This window comes from Ictidomys tridecemlineatus, chromosome 2 (genome assembly GCF_052094955.1).
Source record: "Ictidomys tridecemlineatus isolate mIctTri1 chromosome 2, mIctTri1.hap1, whole genome shotgun sequence".
Taxonomy (NCBI): domain Eukaryota; kingdom Metazoa; phylum Chordata; class Mammalia; order Rodentia; family Sciuridae; genus Ictidomys; species Ictidomys tridecemlineatus.
In genome coordinates this window covers 19,820,318-19,842,733 of record NC_135478.1, presented here as the reverse complement: position 1 = coordinate 19,842,733, position 22,416 = coordinate 19,820,318, and the positions used below count along the sequence as shown (strand labels likewise).

Here is a 22,416-nt window from a genome sequence, read left to right as displayed (position 1 = left end):
CAAAGCTCAGTCCTGGGGTGCATGTGTGTGCGCGCGCATGCACCTAGTTTGCTCTTTGTCCTGGTTCATTCTCAGTGGCGTGATGTTAATAATGGTAGCTATCATATTTTGAATGGTTACTATGGTCCTGTGACTCTTACATAAGAGGTTTTACACATTAACTTATTATCATTTGGATATGAAGTATCCCTCCACCCAAAGCTCATGTGTTAGTCAATGTTCAGGAGTGAATGATTAGATTATGAGAGCTGTACCCTAATCAGTGGATTAATCAATTTGATGGGTTAATAATTTGAAAGGACTGTCTGGTTGGAAACTATATATGCAGCTAGGCTGTGGTGTGAAGAAGTAGGTCACTGGGGGCATAACCTTGGACTATATGTTGTCTCTAGTTTCTCTCTCTCCTCTCTCTCTTTCTCTGTCTTTATCTCTTTCTCTCTCTGCTTCCTGGCTGCCATGAGCTGACCAATTTTCCTCCCATGCCCTTATCCCATGATGTTCTGTGTCACCTCGGCCCAGAGCAATGGAAGCAGCTGACCATGCACTGAACCTGTGAAAACGTGAGCCCCAAACCAACCTTTCCTCTTCTAAGATATTCTTGTCGGGTATTTTGGTCACAGTGACAAAAAGCTGACTAACATGCTCATTAATCATTTGCATCAACCGTAGGAGGTGGGTGCAATTATTTCCATCATTTTAGAAATAAGTGAAGAGTTACAGCACCCATCCTGGGTGTCCTCCCTAGAAACAATGTGAGGGACAGTCTCTTCCTTCTGTCTTCTGTCTTCAGTCTTGTGTGGGTGGCCCTCTTCTGGTGGGTCTTCCTCCCCACTGCTTACCCTCTTACCTGTGACCTTGGTGCTAACCTGGGGTTTACCGGGGGTGAGTTCACCTGATATCACCCCTGTCATCATAGCTGGTGCTGAGGTGGTCTCTATGCTCAGACTTGGGTGTGGGGAGTTTCCATTCAGTGACAGCTTTCTTAGAATACACAGGCTGGGCAAAACCTGTTTCTTGACTGTCACAACTGTGTCATTTCACCCATTAGCTTTGGCATTTTTTTCTACTAACGTGCATAGAATGCATTTTACATTGTGACCTAGTGTGTGCCTGAACAAACTCACACATGCTTGTGCATGTGCATAGATAAATGAAATTAAAATTTCATGAAATAATGCTCCATGACATTTTCTCCTCTTTTCTTTCTTCCTTTTCCTACACTTAAAAAAAAAAAAAATTCAGGTAATGACCCAGACACCACTAATAAATCCTAACCACAATGTGACAACTTGTTTGAACTCTTCTCTCATTTTAATGTCTCCCTTCTGGAACTTGGCTCAGGTCCCAGAATGAAGCAAGTTTAGAAGGCAAATGCGTGCGTTTGCATTATCAAGTCACCATGCCTCCCTGCCAACGTACAGTCCCTCTTTTGGACCCAGCTGGTACACATGGTGCTTCCTCTCCACAGATGAGTGAGTACCTCAGAGTGAAGGTGCTCAGATGCCAGACCTGGGCCCAGCTGTCAGCACCAACCCTGCTCTCCTGCCCACTCTTCCTTCTGGGCAGATTTAGAGGGAGGGGGTGTCTATTGATGTTCAGTGGCTGCTTCCCAACTGCCCACACTAATGCAAAACTCAGGTTCCCAAAGTGGGGTGTGCCAGTTATGGACCTTATGGAACCCTGTGGCTTAGGAACTCCTGCAGTGGACAGATATCTTAAAGAAGCCAGGTGGTTAGTCCACAGTAACCAGGGTAGGAGGTTGTATTAGTATCCTGTTGCTGCTGTGACAAATGAACACACATTTAGTGGCTCAAAACAATGTAAATTTGTTTTCTGATGGTTCTGGCTGGAAGTCCAAAATCAGAGTCATTGGGCTGAAGGTGTGAGAGGTCTGACTCCTCCTGGTGGCACTAGGGGGTAATTCTTTTCCTTGCCTTTTCCAGCTTCCGGTAGCTGCCTATATGCCCGACTTGTGCCCCCTTCAGAGTCCACTGTTCTGATCTTGCTTCCATCACTAGATTGCCTTCTCCTCTTCTGTCATCCTTTTCCCTCTTCTAAGGACACTTGCATTTTCACTTGGAGCCACCAGGTAGTCCAGTATGGTCTCTCCATCTCAATATCCTTAATCTTATCATAGCTGCAAAATCTCTTTTTTCAGATAGAGTAACATAGGACCCAGGGATAAGGGCCTGGATATCTTTTGGAAGCACTGTTCAGTTAATCGTGGGGGTCACCCAGCCTCTGCTTTGAGGACCATGAATTACTCACCCCTTCAACGGCTGGCCTGCCATTGAGATTAGGCTGGTGTCATGTTCTCCTAGGGGGCAGGTTAAACCAATGCAACTCCTTCATTGCTTTCCTACTTGCATCTACCAAAAATAAGGAAAATCACTAGTTATGAGACATTGAAGAAACAACTATGGTGTTCTTCCACTTCCAGGGCTAGATTTTCACTCTTCAGCCAAGTTCTTCTGTGGAAAGACAGGGAGCCCCAAAGTCTTACAAGTGGAAGAAACTTAAAGATTGTATAAGCCAGAGTCTCAAACTGGTGGCCCTGGGAAAAATAAATGAGATTCTCTAGGCTTAGCCCTTGATGCTGAAGAGAGAGAGATGAAAGAATCTGGAGAATCTTCCCTCAAGACAGCAGCCATGTGCACAAAGCCATGCATTTCCACATGATTCCATGTCATATGCCAGAAGGTAAATGTGCACTTGGTGGAACTCTTACATATCTTTGTCACATTCCTCTGTAACACTCCCAGGTGGATGGATAAGGTTCCTGGAAGGCAAACAGGACAAGTCCATTAATATTTTGAAAATGCTATCCTTCTTAGATGAATTGTTTGGGCATGTTGGTCCATGGAATTAACTGTGTAATCATTCAACCAGTGGCTGAGATTATGATTGATTTAGTTTTTTTTTTTTTTTTTTTTGCGAGGGGTAGGATGGGGCATGAAGGATAGTGACAATGAATTTCTCGCACCTGTTTTATCTTTGTAAGTCTTTTTCCTGGACCTTTCCCCCTCAACTAAATTGTACTTTTTTTTTGAGGACGGGGAGAATTTTATGGTTTTGGGGGCCCTCACAGCACCATCATGATCTGGTGGAGGAGCCTATGTACCTGTCATAGGAAGGAAGAGGGAGTTGTGCCCCCATGTGCCTAGGAAGAGTGCTCTTTCCTGGGGTCTTTTTGTCCTCTTCCACCTTTGCCCTGGCCCTGTCCACCAGATACACTGTTATGAGAGGCTCCAGTGCTGGGGATACCCAGGACCAGATCTTCACCTTGTCAGCACTCTGACCAGAGACCTCGTAGTGTGGGCTAGTTAGCCTGTGCTGGGTCAGGCATTGTGACAGGTTCTATTTCATGATGTGAGGAAGGAGCAACAGCCTTCCAGCTCCTGCTTTTCTTGGGAGAATTTGGCCATACATCGTCCAGGAAGGGGATCATTCATAAAACATAAAAAAGGCTGGGGATGTGACTCAGTGGTTAAGTGCCCCTGGAATCAATCTGCAGTACCAAAAAAAAAAAAAAAATACAAAAAACCAAAACAAAATACAAAAAACCTGAAATTCAAGGAGAGTTGGTAACTTCTAGAGCACTTAATTTCTCTTGGAGCTCAGTGAGAAACTAGGGATGGTGAAGAAGAAAAAGGTGAGGGTCAGAACAGGTGGACTTCTGAGGGCATGATTACAGTGCTGGCTTGGAGGACTCTGGGGATAATGGTGCTTTTTCTGTTTCTGTAACCAATGAGAAGTGGGTCAAGCTTGCTTTGGAGAAGGAATTTCTGAGGGCTGGGGAGGCTTCCTGTCATTGGGTCTTTGGTTTGCCCTTTCTTCTTATCTTGCAGATACCAGGTATCTAGCCTGCTGCGTCTCCTCACCCTCCCTCTCTCCCACTTGGGGTTCTGCCTCCCCATGGCTTCCTGGGCACATGAGGCATGTTCCTGACCCCCTACCACATTCTACTCCTACCCTCCCTTCCCTTTTGGATGCTTTTTATTGCTAGAAACTACATAACATGGAAAACTTGTTGATTGGAAATCTGGTCAAATATGAATGGAACTAAGTTGATCTGCATTCAAATGTTCTTCTTCCCAGAATCCCTCATTAGATGATGTTGCTTATTTTACAAGACTACAATCTTGGAGATTGAGTCTACCATAAGAATTTTCCAAATCTAGTTTCATTTTGTTGTGACAGAAGATTCAGTATCTGTTCTAAGATTCAGGGGAAAATGGATGGGTTTACCAATCTCTTTTTTAAGGGTTATTTTCCAAGAGTAATTTGGATCTACACTTAATTTTTGCCTAATTTGATATTTTTAGAATCTGACTTTCCCCAAAGTTGTACTCACCTGTCATGAGTACATGCTTGCCTTTGTGTTTGTGTTTATATTCACACTGGTACAGTTTATCCTTTAATACAGCATTTCTCCACACTCTCTGGGCTCCAAGGATCTCTGCCTTGGTGTGGAGCTGTGCTGTTCAACATGGTAGCCACCAGCCGTATGCTAGTCTGAATTGTGATGTGCTGTATGTGTGAGATTTACACTGGACTTTATTTTGGTATGAATCTGGAATGTCCCTCCAAAGCTCATGTTTTGAAAGCATTGTCCCCAATGCAGCAAGATTTAGAGATGGGGCTTTTAGGCAATGGTTAGATCATGAGGGCTCTGATAAAAATCAGTGAATTAATTCACAGATGAATTAATCCATTGATAGCTGGATGGACTACTGAGAGGTGGGATGTAGTTGGAGGAATGCCATGGAAAGGCTTCTCTTCTACTGGTCCCTTGCTCTCTCCCTCCCTTTCTATTTCTCTTCACTTCCCTGGCTGCCATGAATTGAACAGCTTTCCTCTGCCACACCCTTCCACCATGATGTTCTGCCTTATCTCAGACCCAGAGCCATGGGGTCAACTGACCTTGCATTGAATCCTCTGAAACCATGAGCCAAAGTAGAATTTTTCTCTTCTGAGTTGTTTTGGTCACAGCAATGAAAAGCTGACTAACACACACTTCAAAGACTTATTATAAACATTGCGAAATATGTAATTAAGAGGTTTTATGTTGGTAACATGTTGAAATGATAATGTTTTGGATATGTTGAGTTAGAAAAAATTATATATTTAGATCAATTTCCTATGTTTTTTTTGTAATTTTAAAATGTGGCTACTAGAAAAATTTTAATTTCAGATATGGTTTACATTACATTTCTGTTGAATGGGTCGGAGTTAGAGAATACTGGCTCATAGCTGAGCCTCATTGCCCCAGTATTCTGGCTTTCTATCTCATGGAACAAACCCCCAGTTTTTGATGGGTATTGTCCAACTTGCCAGTACAGAACAAGAGATCAGGGTGTCTAGCTTATTAGGTAGACTTCCAACCAATCCTCTGTTTGTTTTGATTCATCTTCACTACCCTCATCAGAGGCACCTTGTGATACCAGTTCTTGACCAGTTGGTGGCTTCTGTGGTGTAAGTCGTGGTGTCTTGACCTTCTGTCTTCCAGTTTAGGATTCACTTTTGTGGATCTGCTAAGGTTGTCGCTACTCATTCACCTCTTTCCAGCTTCCTAAATTTTGCTTGTTTGCTTTCTCTCTTTTCTCATTGTCCTTCAGGGTTTGTCACTTAGAGTAAAAATGCTTGGGCTAGGTTATAGCTCAGTGGTAGAGTACATGAGGCCCTGGGATCAATTCCCAGCATCATAGGTGGAAAAAAGAAAAAAAAGAATGCTTTGTTGCCATTTCACAAGACTTCAGGGGCAAGACAAGGAATAGCATGTGCTTAAATCACCAGTTTTGGCTGGACAACAGAATTTTTGTTTTAGCATTGTGTCACTGTGACCAAAAGACCTGACAGGAACATTTTACAGGAGGAAAATTTTATTTTGGCTCACAGTTTCGGAGATTCAGACCATGGTTGGCCAATTCCATAGCTCTGGGCCCAAGGTGATAAACAACATCATGGCAGGAGGGCCTGCTACAGAAAAGCAGCTCAGGACATGGAAACCAGGAAGAAAAGAGAGAGCTCCACTCACCAGAGACAAAGTATAAACCCCAAAGGCACATCCCTAGTGACCTAAGTCCTCCAGCCACACCCTTACCTTCCTACAATTACCACCTAGTTAATCCATCAGTGGATTAATCCACTGATAAGGTTAAAGCTATCATAACCTGATCATTTCACCTCTTGCATTGTCTCACACAGGAACTTTTGGGGGAGGGGCTCATATTTAGATCATAACAACAGCATTGCTTTTCTGAGTCCAGTATCTGCCTCTGAGCCTGTCCTCCTCCACGTGACCCAGGATCAGTTAGGTGACCCAGCTCAATTTGCCTCCAGAACTTGTTTGACTTTTGAAGGCAAAGCCCTCCCCACCCCCGTTTTTTTTTTTTTTTTTTTTTTTCCTTCTGGGACAGCTCTCCAGGTTTGCTTACTCGTGGGGAGAAGGGAGGGAGACGGGAAATGACTTTTGTTCTTTGAGTCTTTTATAATAATAGGGACAAAAATCCAGTTAGTATGCAGATGGAAGAAGCCAGATTGGAGCCTGAGTCCAGCTTTTAGACTTAGATATAAGGCCATGAGAAAGTGACTGAAACAGCCTGTGCCTCAGTTTCCTCAGTTGTCAAAGTGAGTGATGACTCTTTCCTCATTGGAAAATCTTAGCTCATATAATCATGAAGAGACAGATCCAATTATTTCTAGGTCTTCTAATACCTCTGCCAGCAATAGAGGAATTGAGCTTGGCAATGCCAGCTACAGGCAATGTCCTAGAGTCTCCTGAGGGGGGTTACTTTCATGTCTCCAAGATGGTGACATGTGACCCCAGACATGACTGCTTACACTTCCTCCCTAATCAACTTCAGCCTGAAGCCATCTGTCTGGAATGAGCTCTGAGCCACATAGTTGTCAGGAAATACCCACGAACCTACTCACTGCAGGGTCCCTTGATCTCACTGAGTCTAAGACCACTTATCTGAAGGAAAAGGTAAGGATTTATTTATTTTTTTTCATCTCAGGTTCCAAGCACAGTTTTAGTCTGAATCTTCCTGAAGGCCAGTCTTCCAGGGGTGTCATGGCGCTCCTATGGTGGTCATCCTCCCAGGAGTTCTTTAACCCTCCTCAGGGCTCTGCAAGAGTCCACAGAGCAGCTGGTTGCAGAAGTCTTCCTCACTGAACTACAAAGAAAGGGGGTTCAGAAGCTGCTCTTTCAGTCACCCAAGCAAGTGGTGCTCCCAAGGAGGGATCTTGACATCAGTTCCTAAGACTGTTGTCAATCTTTCTTCCCTTTCTTTTTCAACCACGGGTTATCAATTCTCAGAATGCAGGGACACTGTTTTCAGCCCATTCATAGATGGAAAGAATGAGGCACAGAGTAGTATATTAAAACTTATTGAATTCTCACTACAGCACTTTGAGGTAGGAACTGTCATTATAGCCATTTTTCAGATGGGGAAGCTGATGTTAAATTACTGGTTGTCAGTGGCAGAGCTGAGATCGGCCCTAGATATACCAGCTTCTACATATCCTTCTCCAAATCCTTCCAGATACTGCCTTTTTAAAAGTGTTTGTAATTGCAGCCAGCCCTCATTGTCTGCAGGTCACACATCATGGATTTAACCAATATCTGGGTTGGAAATATTCAGAAAAAAAATGTGTCTGAACTGAATCTGTGCAGAATTTCCTTCTTGCCATTATCCCCTAAACAATATAGTATGACAACAATTTCCATAGCACTTACATTGTACTGGGTAGTGTAAGTCATTTAGAGATCATTTAAAGTAAAGACTATTTAAAGGAGGTGCCTAGGTTAAATGCAAATACTACATCAGTTTATATAAAAGACTTGAACATCTGTGAAATTTGCTATCCTCAGGTGTCTTAGAACCAATCTTCCTCTAATTCTGAAGAACAACTGTGTTTGTCCATTGTCTCAGTCAGTATCCCTCTAGCTCGGTCTGCTGGGAAGGGCTTGGTCTCTGGAGGCTGAAGACTTCAATGGAAATCCCAACTCTTCCACTTAGTTGCCATGTCACCTTAAGCAAATTACTGGGTCTTTCTGAGTCTTGAGTTCCTCATCTGTAAAATGGGCATGATGAGAATTCCTTCTTATCATACAGAGTCAATGAGAGATATACGGAAACAATATCTTTCTACTTATAATAGTGAAAATGCAAACAAACGTTATTATCAGTCAGTGGAGTCCCTAGGAGGTGGCACCCAGCTCTGCCCCAAGCTTGAACACATACCTGGCCTGAATGTAGACAAGGCCAGTTCTGTGGAAGAATTGGAGGTTAGGCCACACTGGAGCGGGGGTGTGGGGGGGAATGATTATCATTCACATTTTTATTATGAGACAGTGAGTTGCTTGAGGGCAGGGGCCATACCTTCTTGACACTGGTGTCCCTATTTCCTGGTCTAGTGCTTGGCCTGGGGGTGATCAGAATATAAGGATAAAATTTTGATGTAGCAGAATTGTCCCTTTGGAGGCAACTACCTGCATCGTATCTCTGGATACCTAGGATTCCCCCACTGGTATCCCAAGGGTCTCAGAGGTGCCTGTTGTCACATGGTTTTTCCCAGTGTCCTCTATTCTGTGGTACCACCCAGACATGTGTTGGGTTCAGGCAGTTGTAGATAACAGCTCAGCTACCAAAAACAGAAGCCACTCTGGTGAAGAAGGGAGAGTGAAAAGGTGAACCCCCTTCAGGTTACCCTGCAAGAGCCTCCTTCCTGCTAGTGAGTGGGACCCTAATGTTTTCCATGGCTGCTTCTTGAGTCTTTCTCCAATTCCCAAATTTGAGAAATACTATTATATTAAATTCCATGATAGCAAGAATGTATAAAAATGCAATAAAGTAGGCTGAGAGAGTTAAATTTCAATTTTTATTGCTGTTCTTGAAATATAATTTTTATTTTGGCAAAAGGTCTACATGAAACAATTTCTTGAATTGCTTTTTTATTTCGTGAGGGCATGGAAATTCGTTTGGATTGCAGATTTCTGCCGTCTCTAAATTTGACATTCCTTTCTTTATTGTTTTTACAAGTAGTATTTTCTGTGGCTTGTCTTCTTGTTTCCTTTTTTTTTCCTCTTGACAGGGAATAGTCACTTTCTAAACTTATTTGGGTTTTCATTTCCATCCCAACACTAGCTATTGTAATTAGCTCACCAGGGGAGTTTCCATTCCATCACAGGGATAATGTGTCCCTGACGTCATTTGTGGACACTAGCAGCAGAATCTTGTGGAGAGCATGGACTCCTCCCACCATATTTGCTTGGAGAATATGAGACCCAGATCTGAGCCTCAGAGGTATTTCAAATGCCATGGACCTTCACCCCATCTAATCTCTAATAAATCCCCTAAATTGAGAATCCCCTAAGTTGAGACATCTATAGTCACTTTGCCTGTTCAAAATACTTTTTTTTTTTTTTCAAAATATGCCAAGGGCATTTACTTGGGAAGGTTAAGGAAAAGGATAAGGAGGAGATCAAAAAAGATGTTTGTTTTCAGTAGGAACTTTTTTCTGTCCTGAAGAATCTACTGTGTGGGCTGCCATCATCGATGAGGCTGGACTGGCTCCTTTGGCTCAACGCCCACTGTATGTCAGGGACACCTGAAGTCATTGGAAGGGGCTGGAGTTTACCCTCATCATTCTGATGTGAAGTAACAAGTATATGAAGTTTGTGGAACATTTAAGTCCTGCCAGCCACTTGCTAGTTGTGTGACCTTGAGAAAGGTACTTTACTTCTTTAAAATTGGAATGTTTGCAATATAGTCACTCCATTAGTGCATGGTGGTAGGGTTTTGAGAGAGCCTTGTGCATGGTGGGCACCCAGAGTGGTTACTGTTTTTAAGGGTTGCTATATTGACCCCATAAGTCAGCTGTTTTCAATTTCCTGGCCTGTAGTCGAGAATGCTTGGGCTGGAAGGAACTGGGCCACCACCTGGTTCTGGAACAAGCAGGAGGCCTAGAATCTGCCTGGTTGTGAGATCAAGCCTCAGTTCCAATTAGGGGATAACAAGTTATTAAGAAGTTGATTCTGAGGCTGCCTCTCAAATACGCCCAGATTTGAGTGGGTCAAATGGTGGCATTTCTCATTGATAACCTTCTATTTATAGGAGTATCGTAAGGCAAGAGACACAAATTTATTTTTGTTTTGAATGGAAAACATGAAGCCCACAGACATTTTTAATTTCCCTCAATGAATTTGCCCTGATGCAGAAAGGTGGCCACCCACCTTTGGTCTCATTCAAGTCTCACTTTATAGATGAACAGATCTCTCCCAAACAGAGAGGACTCCTTTGAGAGAGGGGCCATTCCTACCACCAAGTGTCGTCTTTTGGAGTTAGGGCTGGAGCAGGGGCTGCCACCCGCAGCACAGCAATCAAGCCAGGGGCTCAGGCCAAGCTGCTTGGGTTCACCCGCTAATGCCTGCCGCCCTGGCTAGCTGTGAGCCTTGCTTTCCTCACCTATAAAATGGGGATATCTGTACTAGTACCTGCCCATAAATCCGGCCTGAGGATTCAATGAGGCTTCTTCCCCAAACAATTTCAGGCACAGTGAATACTAAATAAATGTTAGTTATCATTCCTTTGGTTTTGTTTCTTTTTTCCTCTAAATTGACTGGGTCAGAAATTATAGGGGCAAAAGTCCTTTCTTGCCTTGAAGTTGCTGATGTGGAAGGAAAATCACAGCCCTCTAATGGAACTAAGCAAGGGAGCCTGGCTGGGAGGTGGCTTTGGAGACAGGCAGCCTGGGATTCTGCCTGCAGTGGGAGGAGTGACTTCAGTCCTCCAGCACCCAGAAGATTTGATCAGGAGAGGGCTTTGGGGTGCTCAGTGGCTCTAAGGGCTGGGCCCATCCCCTTTTGCCCCTGAGGGCTTATGTCAGTCCAGCTTTCTCTGCCTGGGGCCTAGCTCTGGGAAGCTAAGGGCAGCAGAGCCCCACCAGGCCTGCAGACTTGCTCCAGGGACTCTGACATGTGGTTTTAATCCAGGCTCTGAAAATCTGCTCTTGCATTCTCTCTCGCCCCAGGCATAGTTTTACTGTGGCAGTTATTCAGCTAAACTTTAAAAAAAGAAAAAAAAATGGCACAGAAACTTCAAATTCTCAAGTCTCTGCCAGTTTCAGCCAGAGTCTGAATAGTGATAAATCAGTGATCAGTTAGTTGATGGGGAGGTGCTGTTTAGAAGAGGGTAAAAGCTGGGGACGATGCAAGAGGCTGCCAACCCCTTAGTGATGACCCCAGAGTCAGAGTCAAACTCGGCTTCTACTAAACACACACACACACACACACACACACACACACACACACACACACACACACACATCACTAGGCTCCCCACATCCCTTCTCTCACTCAGAAAGCTCCTAAGAAATGCTTGGTGAGTGCTCTGTAGTGCTGTCTATGGGGTGGGGACAGGAGTGTGTGGTCTCTTCCCTCCACAGATTATGACTTCAACTTGAAAACCTATTCTTTTTTTTTTTTTTTTTTTTAAAGAAGAAGGAGGAACCCAAACAAGCATTTCATGGTCATCCTGCCATCCTGTGATCCCACTCTCCATGACAGTCTGGTTGAGGACCAGGTTTCTGCCATCTTTTTCTGGTCTCTAATAGCTGAGAAGAGATGACTTTGCCTCTGTCTCTGCCAGGTAGTCCTGCCAACTGGCTGGAACCATGTTTGTTAAGCTCCGGGGCTGTCGGCGGGTAGAGGCAGTGTCAGCAATGGAGAGCTGGTGCCAAAATGTGAGCCAAATCCAACTGGGTTTTCCAGCAGTAGAAGAGCTTCCTTTTTTTTGTGACCCTATAGAAATGAGAGAAGTCTTCTGTTGGCGTCATAGAAGAAACTATCATGAAGCTCGGCATTCCTGTTTCTCAAACTGTCTATTCAAAGGTCATTAGCTTGTGTTAGAATTTTTTTTTTTAAATCCTTCTTGAGAGCACTCCTTGGTTCCCATTTAACTGGCAAGTCCTTCCAGGTCATCTTACCATTTCACGGTAAAAAGCAATTTTCCTGTTAGTCCTTCCACACCCTTCTGTATCTGTGGTCAGGTGAGACCATCAGCCTCATCACAGCCTAAACCCTATCTGTAGTGACAGCACCACACTCCTCCTAGTCCAGGGAGGGTGTTGTGCTTCATTGCTAAACTGCCTTGATGTTACCTGACCAAGTGTACACATTGAGCCCAAGAGAGACTGTTGAAGCCAGGAGTCTATAGAGTTGGGTTTTGCTGAGATAATGCTGCCTAGCAAGAGACCCGTAATCTCAATGGCTCAGAACAACATATACCTGTATCTTGGCCCCAGGGCTCTGGGTAAACTGAGCCACAGAGGTGTGGCTGGGTTGATCCCAGGCAGAGGTTGGGATCAGGTCTGCTCCAAATGCTTCCCCTGGAGTTCACGCTTCCCACAGGACAGATTTGCAAGGAAGTAAGCAAACCATGCAAGCAAGTTTAAAGTCCACTTGTTGGATCCACTCATGTTCTAATGACAGTGTTAAGTCACATGGCCAAGGTCAGAGAGAGTAGGCAGGTAAGGATTCTCCATCTGCAGCAAAACCACCACAAGGAGGAGAGGAAGAATTGTGAACAGATACCACCATCAGTGACATTGTCCTTCACTTCCTGTTGAGAGCTGTCTTCCATCCTGTGGAGGTTATGGTGGGGTGTGCTGGGGGGTCCTGTCTCTCCTCAGTACAGCCTCAGCTTCCTAGTAGGTTGGGGTCTTTTGATTACCAATCTCCTGGCCTCCCTTTCAATCATCCCTGGGGAGCTCCAACCCCATACCTGTCTGAATGTATCTTTTCCTGTTAGTCCCTCCATGCACTTCCCTCCTGGCTCCCACTCTGTTAACTGCATTTTCCCATATGCTTCTAAGCCAAGCGCTTCCTCCCCATCATATCCTGGTTGTCTCTGGACAGAGCGTCTGCAGAACATTGAGACCCTCCTTATTGCCAGGTGGCCTCCTACTGGCTTACTCTGTAGGTTTAGGACCAAAGAGCTTCTTTTCTCCTCTTTCTTGGGTTGGGCTCCAAAATATCCCCATTTTTACCCTGACATTACAATGTGCCAATACCTGGGAAGAGGAGTGGGTATTTTGCAGACCCCAGAAAGATAATGTCTAAAAAATGGGGAGAGAACAATTTGGATCCCACCACTCATGCAAATGGACCAAACCCCTTGGTGGGCCCTTTACACATTTTGACTCATTTGCATAGTTATATATGTCTTCCTTGGTAGGAGAAATGGTCTCATTTCCCTATTCTATAACTCAGGCCATGGAGCAGAGGCAGTGTGTGATTTGCACATGGTATGCAACTTAGAAGGGCAGGCACAGAACTCCGTGGAGTCTTCCTTAAGCCTGTGCTGTTGGTTCTTCTGGCTGATTCCTTTTCTCCTCCTCCACAGCTGTGGGTGGATGTGGCCCTTGGGCCAGTGGGCATCTTCTCTGAGGAATTAATGGGGAGTCCTGCCAAAGGGGTAGATGGTAGGGAATTGAGAGGGAAGAAGAAATAGAGCAGCTGTAGGAGAAGACACACCATTTCACTGTAGGGCAGAGGACAATGGGAGTGTTTGGATGGTGAGAATTGGGGGGGAGCAGGAAGCCTCACCCAGCCAGTGTGCAGCTGGGGTCATCCAGGGTCCTATCAACAAACGTTCCAGCATATTAGGCATCAATCCCTGCTCTTTTTTTTTCTAATGCATTTTTTATTATTCAGCTGAATATTTCTCTACAGAGGATTTTTTTTTTCCAGTTTGATCAAAGCTGCCTTTCATTTCTCAAAGCTTTACTTGGGTGGCCCTACCAAGGACATCTGCTCATGGCGGTTCTGAACCTCTCTCCCTGCAACTGCCAACTTTCCCCAGGTTGTCCGAAGCCAAGTAAGGCCAAGAGCAGGATCAAAACAGCCTGTCTCCTTGGAACATCTTTAGAAGATGATTTATTTCTCCCAGTGGTATCTAGTAGTTTGAGAATACAGATTATGACTTCAACTTGAAAACACATTTTTTTTTTTAAAGAAGAAGAAGGAACCCAAACAAGCATTCCATGGTCATTTTCCCCTGAAGTATTGATTTAGAATATTGGTATTCCCGCCAACTCTGTGACCCTAGGCAAACATTAGCTCTCTGGACTTTTCTGCTTTCTCAGCTGCAAAATAGGAATTAAATAATTCCAATTTAGGAATTAAATAATTCCAATTTCCATAGGTGGTTGTGCAGATTAAAGGAGATAATAACTGCCATACAATGGAACAGGACCCAATAACTTCCTTTCTTAGTGTCTCCTCTATGGAAATAATCAGGATTTTCCCTAGAGAGATGTATACTAGATATTCAGTGCAGCATTGTTTGTTATGAAAAAAAAAAAAAGGGAATTGCCAACACCTCGGTTTTGTGATGATGTGAACTGATGTGAAACTTGGCTTCCAGAACTGTGAGGATATACACTTCTGTTGTCTTAAGTGGTCAGATCTGTATAATTTGTTACAGCAGCTACAGGAAACTGATACACTGTGATGGAGGCCTATATTGTAATGCAGGGAAAAGAAAGGCCTGGAGAGATGTATCCTCAAATGGCTAACTGTGGCTCCTTCTAGGTAGGGGAAGCAGATGTTCACTCTGGGCTCTGATTTCATAGTATTATTTGGATTTGTCATAGGCAATTTTTTCTATATGCATGCTTTACTTGTGTGTGTTTCTAAAATGGTAAGAAAACCAAATCAAAAAGATATCTGACCTGGACAAAACTTTGGACTCTGACTTCAAAATGGTTATCAGATAAAGGCATCTTAGGGATGATATTCATTGCTTGATCAGGTTTGGTTCCACTGAGGACCATACAGAGTGCTTCTCAGAATTGTCTCTCTGAAGGATGGAAGCTGACTTTTGTCTCCTAGTGACTTAAAGTTTTCACCAAAGGCATTAATTTCTCCTGCAAGAAGGCAGAGAGTGTCAGGCCTTGAGGTGGCAGCTGACGTTGTGCAGGAGGATTGTCCGCTGGGGATGTAACATGAGTACGATAACTTTGATTTCCTCTTTTCTATATTCTTGATACTCTGCTTTCCAAGGCCTTGCTTCTCAGGAAGGTCCTGTTTTTGTAGTGTTAGGTAATTCCTAGAGATAGTAGTATACAGACTTGCCTCTGAGTGTGACTTCATAAGTGAACGAACCAATCCTGGGTCCATATCCTCACCTGCTCCTTCTATCAGGCGTCTGCAGTCTGGGACACTATTCCCATCCCTCAACTCCCCCAGGATCAAGGGGAACCATACCTGTAGCCCAAAGCCAGAGGAAGTTAGTCATGCAGCCCTGAACCTGCTCAGCCTCCTTCTTTTCTTTCCCTATTCTTCCAGGGGCCACCCGTCTCTCTCTCTGCCTGTTTTTCTCCCTGTCTGGGCTTCACCTTGTGGCCCTGTGTGGCATGTCATGCCTCCTGTTTCTAGGGGACCTTGAGTTTAATAAAAACTTCTTTCATCCCGATCATTTTTATGTCCGTGTGTCAAACCACACCTGTTTGAAATGAATTGGAGTGCCTTAGGATCGGAGGAGTCCCCTTGGCCATCAGGTTAGCCAGGGAACAGTGTTTGCATCTCCCCGATAACCCCTCTTATCGGAAACTCATTTCATAGAGAGCTTCCTGTGTCCCAGGCACTGTGCCAGTCCTGAGATGCAATGACAAGTGGGTCAGGGTCTCGTCGACCTGGATCAACCCATCCATGGGGAGAGATGACTGTTCAATGATAAAATACCGAACAAGAGTGAAAAGTGTTGTGCCTGGGAGGAGCAATGAATTATGGGAGCACACAGAGAGGGTGTCCAACCCATGGAGGGGCCTCCAGGGAAGACTTCCAGGGGACGTGTCTAAGCTGAGACCTGAAGAATAGCAGGGAGGAGAGGAATGTCCTGGATTAAAGGAACAGCAGGTGTGAAGGTGTGGAGACAGGATGCCTCTGTCCAGAAATGGAAGAAGCTCAGGATGGTTGGAGCACTGAGGCATGCACAATTTCTCTAAAGAGCTCAGAACGGTGTAACCTAGCTGCAGAGGGTGGATCACAGAAGAGTAGGAGTTTGGCACAGAGGGCAATCAGGAGGCTGTTGGCTGTTGCCAGTGTCCTTGATTCAGTCAAGTCATCACAGTGAGAAATGGACTGATTGAAGAGATGTGTAGAAGGAAAAAAATGTGCTTGAGTATATGGGGCAGAAGAAGGTGTGGAATGAAGGTCAGGCTTCTGGTTTAGGTATCTGAGTGGAAAATGCTACCTTTTAGCCTGGTAAGAAACCAAAGCTATTTTGGTAAAGTGGGGTGGGGGTGGGGGGGACGAGTGCACAGCACACTCTCTTAAACTCCTGCCTCGAGGTCGACCATGATGGAACTCCCTTAGTAAGTTTGAAAACCATTTTTCTAATGCATCTCCAGTAAGAAGGAAAAGATTCTGGTAAAATCCAGGTTTGGGGAGCACAGATTTTTTAGGACCACACATTTTCAAGGAAAATCTCTAGGCTCCTTCTCCCCATCGGGTGGCCCTGGGAGCCCTGTCTAGAGTGGGTGGAAATCTGAACCCTGCTTTTACTTCATTTCCCGTTGCTTCCTGAGCTCAGTGGTCCCTATCAGGCTGGCCAGGCTCCCTTCTGTTTCTGTTACTCATTTGTCCGTAGGACTGTTCCCTTCAGACCCTATAGTAGGGCATCCCTCCTGGAGACTGTGGTCCTGGGATGTCAGATGCCAGAAACCCGAGGGTAGTTCCCCTAGAGTCTCCTTCACCCAGGTGAGGGGGACAGTTACCTTAGTGGCCCCTCTGACAACAGCATCAGGTCTTGGCCTTGCATATATCACCCTAGTGTTGGCACATCTCAGTGGGCTTTGGGACTGTCAGTCTAGAGCTTCAAGGGAACCTCACTATCCAGGTCAAGGTAGGTGATTGGGTCTCCTGGTGGTGACTAGGCAGTGGCAGGAAACCACCTCCATTTTAATCTGTCTTCTCCAAGGGTATCCCTCAAGGACCCAAGTTGCCTTAGGGGATGGTGGTGTCAGGGTTCCTCATGTCCAGCTTTGCTTTGCTGTAGATGCTTATCAGGAATGGATGGGTCAGGGGAAGATCCATGAGGGCCCACATGTGGGTCAGTCCACTTCCAGTGTCCACCTGAATTGGAATCACTGGCTACTGTGGGGAAGGACCCTTTAGGGTCATTCCATCCAAGCTGGCCCTTTGTAGTGAGGGAGGCTGGTCCAGAGAGTGAGGTCAGGCAGCCAACACACACTGCCTCTGCTGACTCCTTGTCCCCTCTTCTCCCTAACGCTACACACTGGCTCCCTGCAGCCAAGGTATCCGGCATGAAGAGGGTCCATAAGACATGAATGCACCAGCCATGGGGTGGTGAGGGGGAGATGTTGGCCTCATTTCCAAAAGACAGGAAGACCTGGGGCAGGGAAGGCATGAGTGTGGAGGAACTGGAGGCAGGAGGGGGCCGTGGGATATTCTGAGGCTTTCCCACTTCCTTTTGCTTGTCTTTTGATGTTCAGGGTACTGAGAAGAGAATGTGTTTGGTTCCTGTAGAAACTGCCACTGGCTCAGAAAGAGTAAAAACAGACAAAAAAAGAAAATGCATCTGGGGGCCATTCCTCCAGGTCACATGGTTGAAGGGAAGTGGAGGGCCTAATGGTGACTCGGGGAGGCTGGGGATGCTCTTAATTGCACAGGGAAGGGACCTCTGAGATGATCTTATGAGGCCTTTTTGGTTGCCTGAAGCAGGAGTGCACATGGTCCATGGCCCCGGTACAGAGAGGATGGGTCACATTGGATTTGCTGAGTCCCATGGAGTCCAGGCAGTAACTGCAGCTCCCAAGGGCCAGGCTCAGGACTGGGCCTGTAGCTCCAGGAAGCTGGCCAGGCTCCCTTCTGTTTCTGTCACTGGTTTGTCTGTAGAAGTCCTCCCTTCTCTCTCCCTACAGACTGGCTTTCAACAGAACAGACCAACTGCTGTCATACTTGCTGGGTGGCCACGGGCCCCCACTTTCATTTGATGAGCAGAGCAAGTCAACCTTACCACAATCCCAAGTTCCCAGGGCTGAGGACAAGGGCGAGGATCTGTTGGCCCAGAACTGGTCAGGGTCCAGGACCACCCCATCAGCTTTGGTCCGGGGTCAGGGTGCCTGGACAAATGTAGCTGCTGGGGTGGATTGTGGGGGACAGAACTGGAACTTTTGAGAGAAACTGGGAGTCTATTGATGCTGCACATTCACTGCAGAACTGATCCCGAACAATCCCCTTTTGTTACCCACAAAGGAACTTTTCAGAACAGCGAGCACATACATGAGAATAATGGAACTGGGTTTGTTTTGTTGGCCTGGTTTCCTCTTTAAGGGAGATCTTTCAAATTCTGTCTGCTTTGTGCCTAGTTTTCTATGCATTCCAGAAACTTATCCCACACTTTACGTAGTATCAAAACTCTCTGAGAAGAATCTGGCAAATGCAATAAGTATATTTAATCTGGGGAGAATTTTTGTGATGTGAGCTACATTTTTTAAAAATTATTTATTCAGTCGCCGCATAGTCATTGATTCTTACTATATATAAGTGCTCTGCTGGCAGGTGTCATTAAAGGAAATGCTCATGGGTACAGAGACCTCCCAGTGGAGTGCCTCAGACAGCTCCTGGCAGCTCTGCTCCTACTTGGCCTTGTAGGCACCCATATTCCTTCCCTTTCCAGTGGCTTCACGCTGCCTTAGAGCTGTGGGTGCTGGCATCTGTCACAGGGGGAAGTTGGGAAAACCCAGGATGCTGGGCCCACTTCTGGTTCAGTGCTTCTGGAGTAGGGTTGTAATGCCAGATTCATGGGACCCCAATAAACCTCCAGGAGCCGAATCCAATGCAGTCACACAAGAGTCTTTATTGCAAGCTCAAGCCTGGACTCACAACCATGTCTGACACAGCGGTCCCAAGGAATGAGTCCTAGCCCTTAGTTCAGTGAGGATTTTTAGGTTTTTTTGGGGATACTCTATGCATCACAACATCACACAAATCATTCACACCACGGGAAAATCAAACAACTCTTAACATTGATTGGCACATTCACTTGCAGGAACAAGTCTGGTAGGGGTGATTAGTGATTTCAAGAGGTGGATAAATTTGAACTGATGGGTGTACACACTAAAATACACGGTTTCCTAATGTGTTATCAATCACCTAAACTACTGGGAGGGTCACCTGGCATTTCAGGTATTTTCCCTGTCTCACGCTGATTGGTGGTTGCTAGGGGGTTGCTATGGGTCCTCACCTAGACTAACTGAGTCAGGGACACCTGGCTCTACAGGTCTCTCCTGTTATTTACAGACAAACAACTCAGTGGGTTGGGTATGTGCCTAGGGGCACTCTATGGGTTTTTCTAAGGACAAGGGTCACGCCCCCTCCCTCTGGACAGGCCTTGAGGTAGAAGCTAGTTTCTCAAAAATGGAGTCACCTCAGTTTCTCAGGGCCTGAGAATCCACATTTCTGATCAGTTCCCAGGAGATACTGAGACTGCTAGTCTAGGTACCACGTGCTGGTCACTGCCACTGGATGTGCACTTGCTAAAGTGTACAGAGCTGATACTGCCACATTCAACTGCCAATGGGACAGAAAAGGGACAGAGAAAGGCCACCGCAGCCAACTTCCTTTGAAACAAGTGGCACAGGCAGAGTGATTGGCGCTCATGCCAAAGGTAAGAACTTTGTCACATGGCTATGAGCACTGGCGACGGAGGTGGGGCAAAGTCATCTTTCACTGGATGGCCATGTGCCCTGAAGAGGAGGATGAGCATACTAGTGGGGGACAATTAGAAGTCTCTTGAGAGGGCCCATGGAATCACATGGAGATGGGAGCAGAGGAGTTCCCAGCACTTAGTGGAGGACACAGATGTGGAAAATTCCCCTGTGGGGCATGATGGCCAGCGTTGTATGGTGGCTAACCCAGAGGGGAGGCTGAGGAGAAGCCCAAGCCTGTGTGCAGGTGTTTTCTGCAAAGGCCTGCGGAAGGTAAGGGCAAGCCAAGCTGCCCAGACTTTGCTCTCTGTCTCTAGAGAACAGCTAGCTGTCCCTCCACCTGGGCTACAATTTCTTCACTCTTCCCTGTACCTAGGATGCTCCTTTGTTCACTGTCGCCGTGGTTTTGTGGGTTGGGGCTGATGTCTTTCCCAGTCTCAAGCTATCTTTTCCCACCCCATCCCCCAGGCATCTTGGCTCTGGAGAAGGCTGCGTGGCAAGAGGCGCTCAGCGATGGCATTCTGCCTCTTGATGATCCTGTCTGTGGTGGCTGTTAACCGCTTCCCCCCAGAGCATCTAGCTGCTGGCCCAGACCCTGGCCCTATGGATCCCCAGGGGGAGACTGGCACCCCTGGGCCCCACATTCGCCAAGCTCTGAGCTCCAGCCGGAGACAGCGAGCAAGGAACATGGGATTCTGGAGAGGCCGGGCTTCGCCAAGGAATTCCATCTTGGCCTGTGCTGAGAAGCAAGGCCACAGAGGGCAAATGGACAGAAGGACACAGTCCCCAGAAGGGGACACCAGGCATTTGGGGAGGGCCAAGAGGGCCATTGCTTTGGCAAGAGATCTGAGAGTCAGTACCCAGCATCTTGTGCGTCTGGGGGAGCATGAAGTCAGAGGTGCAGGAACCAAAGCCCTGGGACACCCCTGGCACAGCAGTCCCATCAAGGAGACATGGAGAGAGATGGGTTTCCTGGTCAATTCACTCACAGGGAGCAACGAGGCAGCTCTTCCAGCCTGGAGAGCTACTGCTGCACTGACCCTCCCATCCGCTCCAGCGGCAGGCAGGGATCAGCTGCTGGGAACTGAAGACAGGATCTCAACTGATGGGGAACAAACAGGGGACCACACCCCAGGCTTGGGGGCTCATCAGTGGCCTAACTCTGTTGGGGAGCTGCAGACATCTATATGGTGTGACGGGAAGACCCCCGGGCTGTTGGCCAGCACAAGGACTGCTGGGCAGGTTCCCCCATGGTTCACAGAACACGATGTGCAGACCCTTCGGATGTTGGCCCAGGGAGAGGTGGTGGGCAAAGCCAGGGTCCCCGCCCATGGGCAGGTGCTGCAGGTTGGCTTCTCTGCCCAGGGTACCCTTCAGGACATGTCTCCTCCCAGCTTCAGCCAACTCTGCTCCCAGGGGCTCTGTGGTCTGATCAAGAGGCCTGGGGACCTGTTCGAAGTCCTTTCCTTCCACGTGGACCGTGTGCTGGGTCTTCGCCGGAGCCTGCCTGCTGTGGCCCGGAGCTTCCACAGTCCCCTGCTGCCCTATCGCTACATCGATGGTGGCATAAGGCCTGTCATTTGGTGGGCACCTGACGTGCAGCACCTGGGTGACCCAGATGAAGACCAGAACTCTCTGGCTTTGGGCTGGCTGCAGTATCAGGCCCTGCTGGCCCGTGGCTGCAGCGGGCCAGGCCAGGCCTCATGCCTGGGCATCCACCGTGGGGAGTGGGCACGCCTGGCACTCTTTGACTTCCTTCTGCAGGTAGGTGACTCTTCCCCTGCTCCTGGTTTGACAGTGTATGAATATGTACACCACAGAAATTAACCAATGCTACAGATCAGACTATCTTTTATTCCTAGAGAATGGGTTGTTAAGTGTTTACCAGCATGCCACTGTTTATAACTGAATATTTTTGAATCAACAATGATTCAAAACAAGGAGAGAGATAAAGGGTAATAGCAGTTCAGTGTAGGCACCAAAGAGTGCCTGTGGTCCCTGCCATGCCCTGGTGTTGTTGTGTTGAAGGGAAGAATGGGGATCCTAGGAAAGGTTGGGCTCTTAGGGCATGGGATCTAATTGGGGAGTCTATCTGTCATCTATCTATCTATCTATCTATCTATCTATCTATCTATCTATCTATCTATCTATTCTATCTATCTATCTATCTATCTATCTATCTATCTATCTATCTATCTATCTATCTATCTATCTATTCTATCTATCTATCTATCTATCTATCTATCTATCTATCTATCTATCTATCTATCTATCTATCTATCTATCTATCCATCCATCCATCTATCGTACCAGGGATTGAACCCAGGGTTACTTAACCACTGAGCCACATCCCCAGCCCTTTTTTGCCCGGTTTCTGTTCTCGAGACTAAAAGGCTCAGGGATCACTCTAGTTAAACTGGGCTAACTGGGCTGCACGGAATAACCACACAAGAGACACAAATACTTTTTTCTTTGGGGTCGCTGTGACGGCTCCTCTGACCTTAAGGGTCTGCAGAAAGAGAGAGCACGTGCTGACCCCTTTTATTGAGGAGAAGCTATTCAAATGAGGCTAGGGGTCAGGTTTCAGGGGGCTGAGTATCTTCATGATGTCCACTGTCAGCAGGTTGACTGACACCTGGGTAGGCCACACCCAAGGGCACAGTAAGAGGAGGGGAC

The 22,416-nt window shown here is 46.4% G+C and overlaps 1 protein-coding gene across 7 annotated transcripts in view; it reads left to right on the top strand.

Annotated features, from left to right (window-relative positions):
• Gask1a (golgi associated kinase 1A) overlaps window positions 1-22,416 on the top strand; it is a 64,960-nt gene that overhangs the window by 15,062 nt on the left and 27,482 nt on the right. For 5 of the 7 annotated variants that reach the window (XM_078038037.1, XM_078038033.1, XM_040290108.2 and 2 more), the window contains 2 exons: window positions 19,501-19,700; window positions 20,209-21,504. In XM_078038037.1, coding sequence (XP_077894163.1) covers window positions 19,692-19,700; window positions 20,209-21,504 — 1,305 coding nt within the window. In that variant the 5' untranslated portion in view covers window positions 19,501-19,691. Of the gene's footprint in view, window positions 1-19,500; window positions 19,701-20,208; window positions 21,505-22,416 lie in introns of those variants that run through there. The other 2 variants (XM_078038035.1, XM_078038034.1) reach the window with 1 other exon arrangement.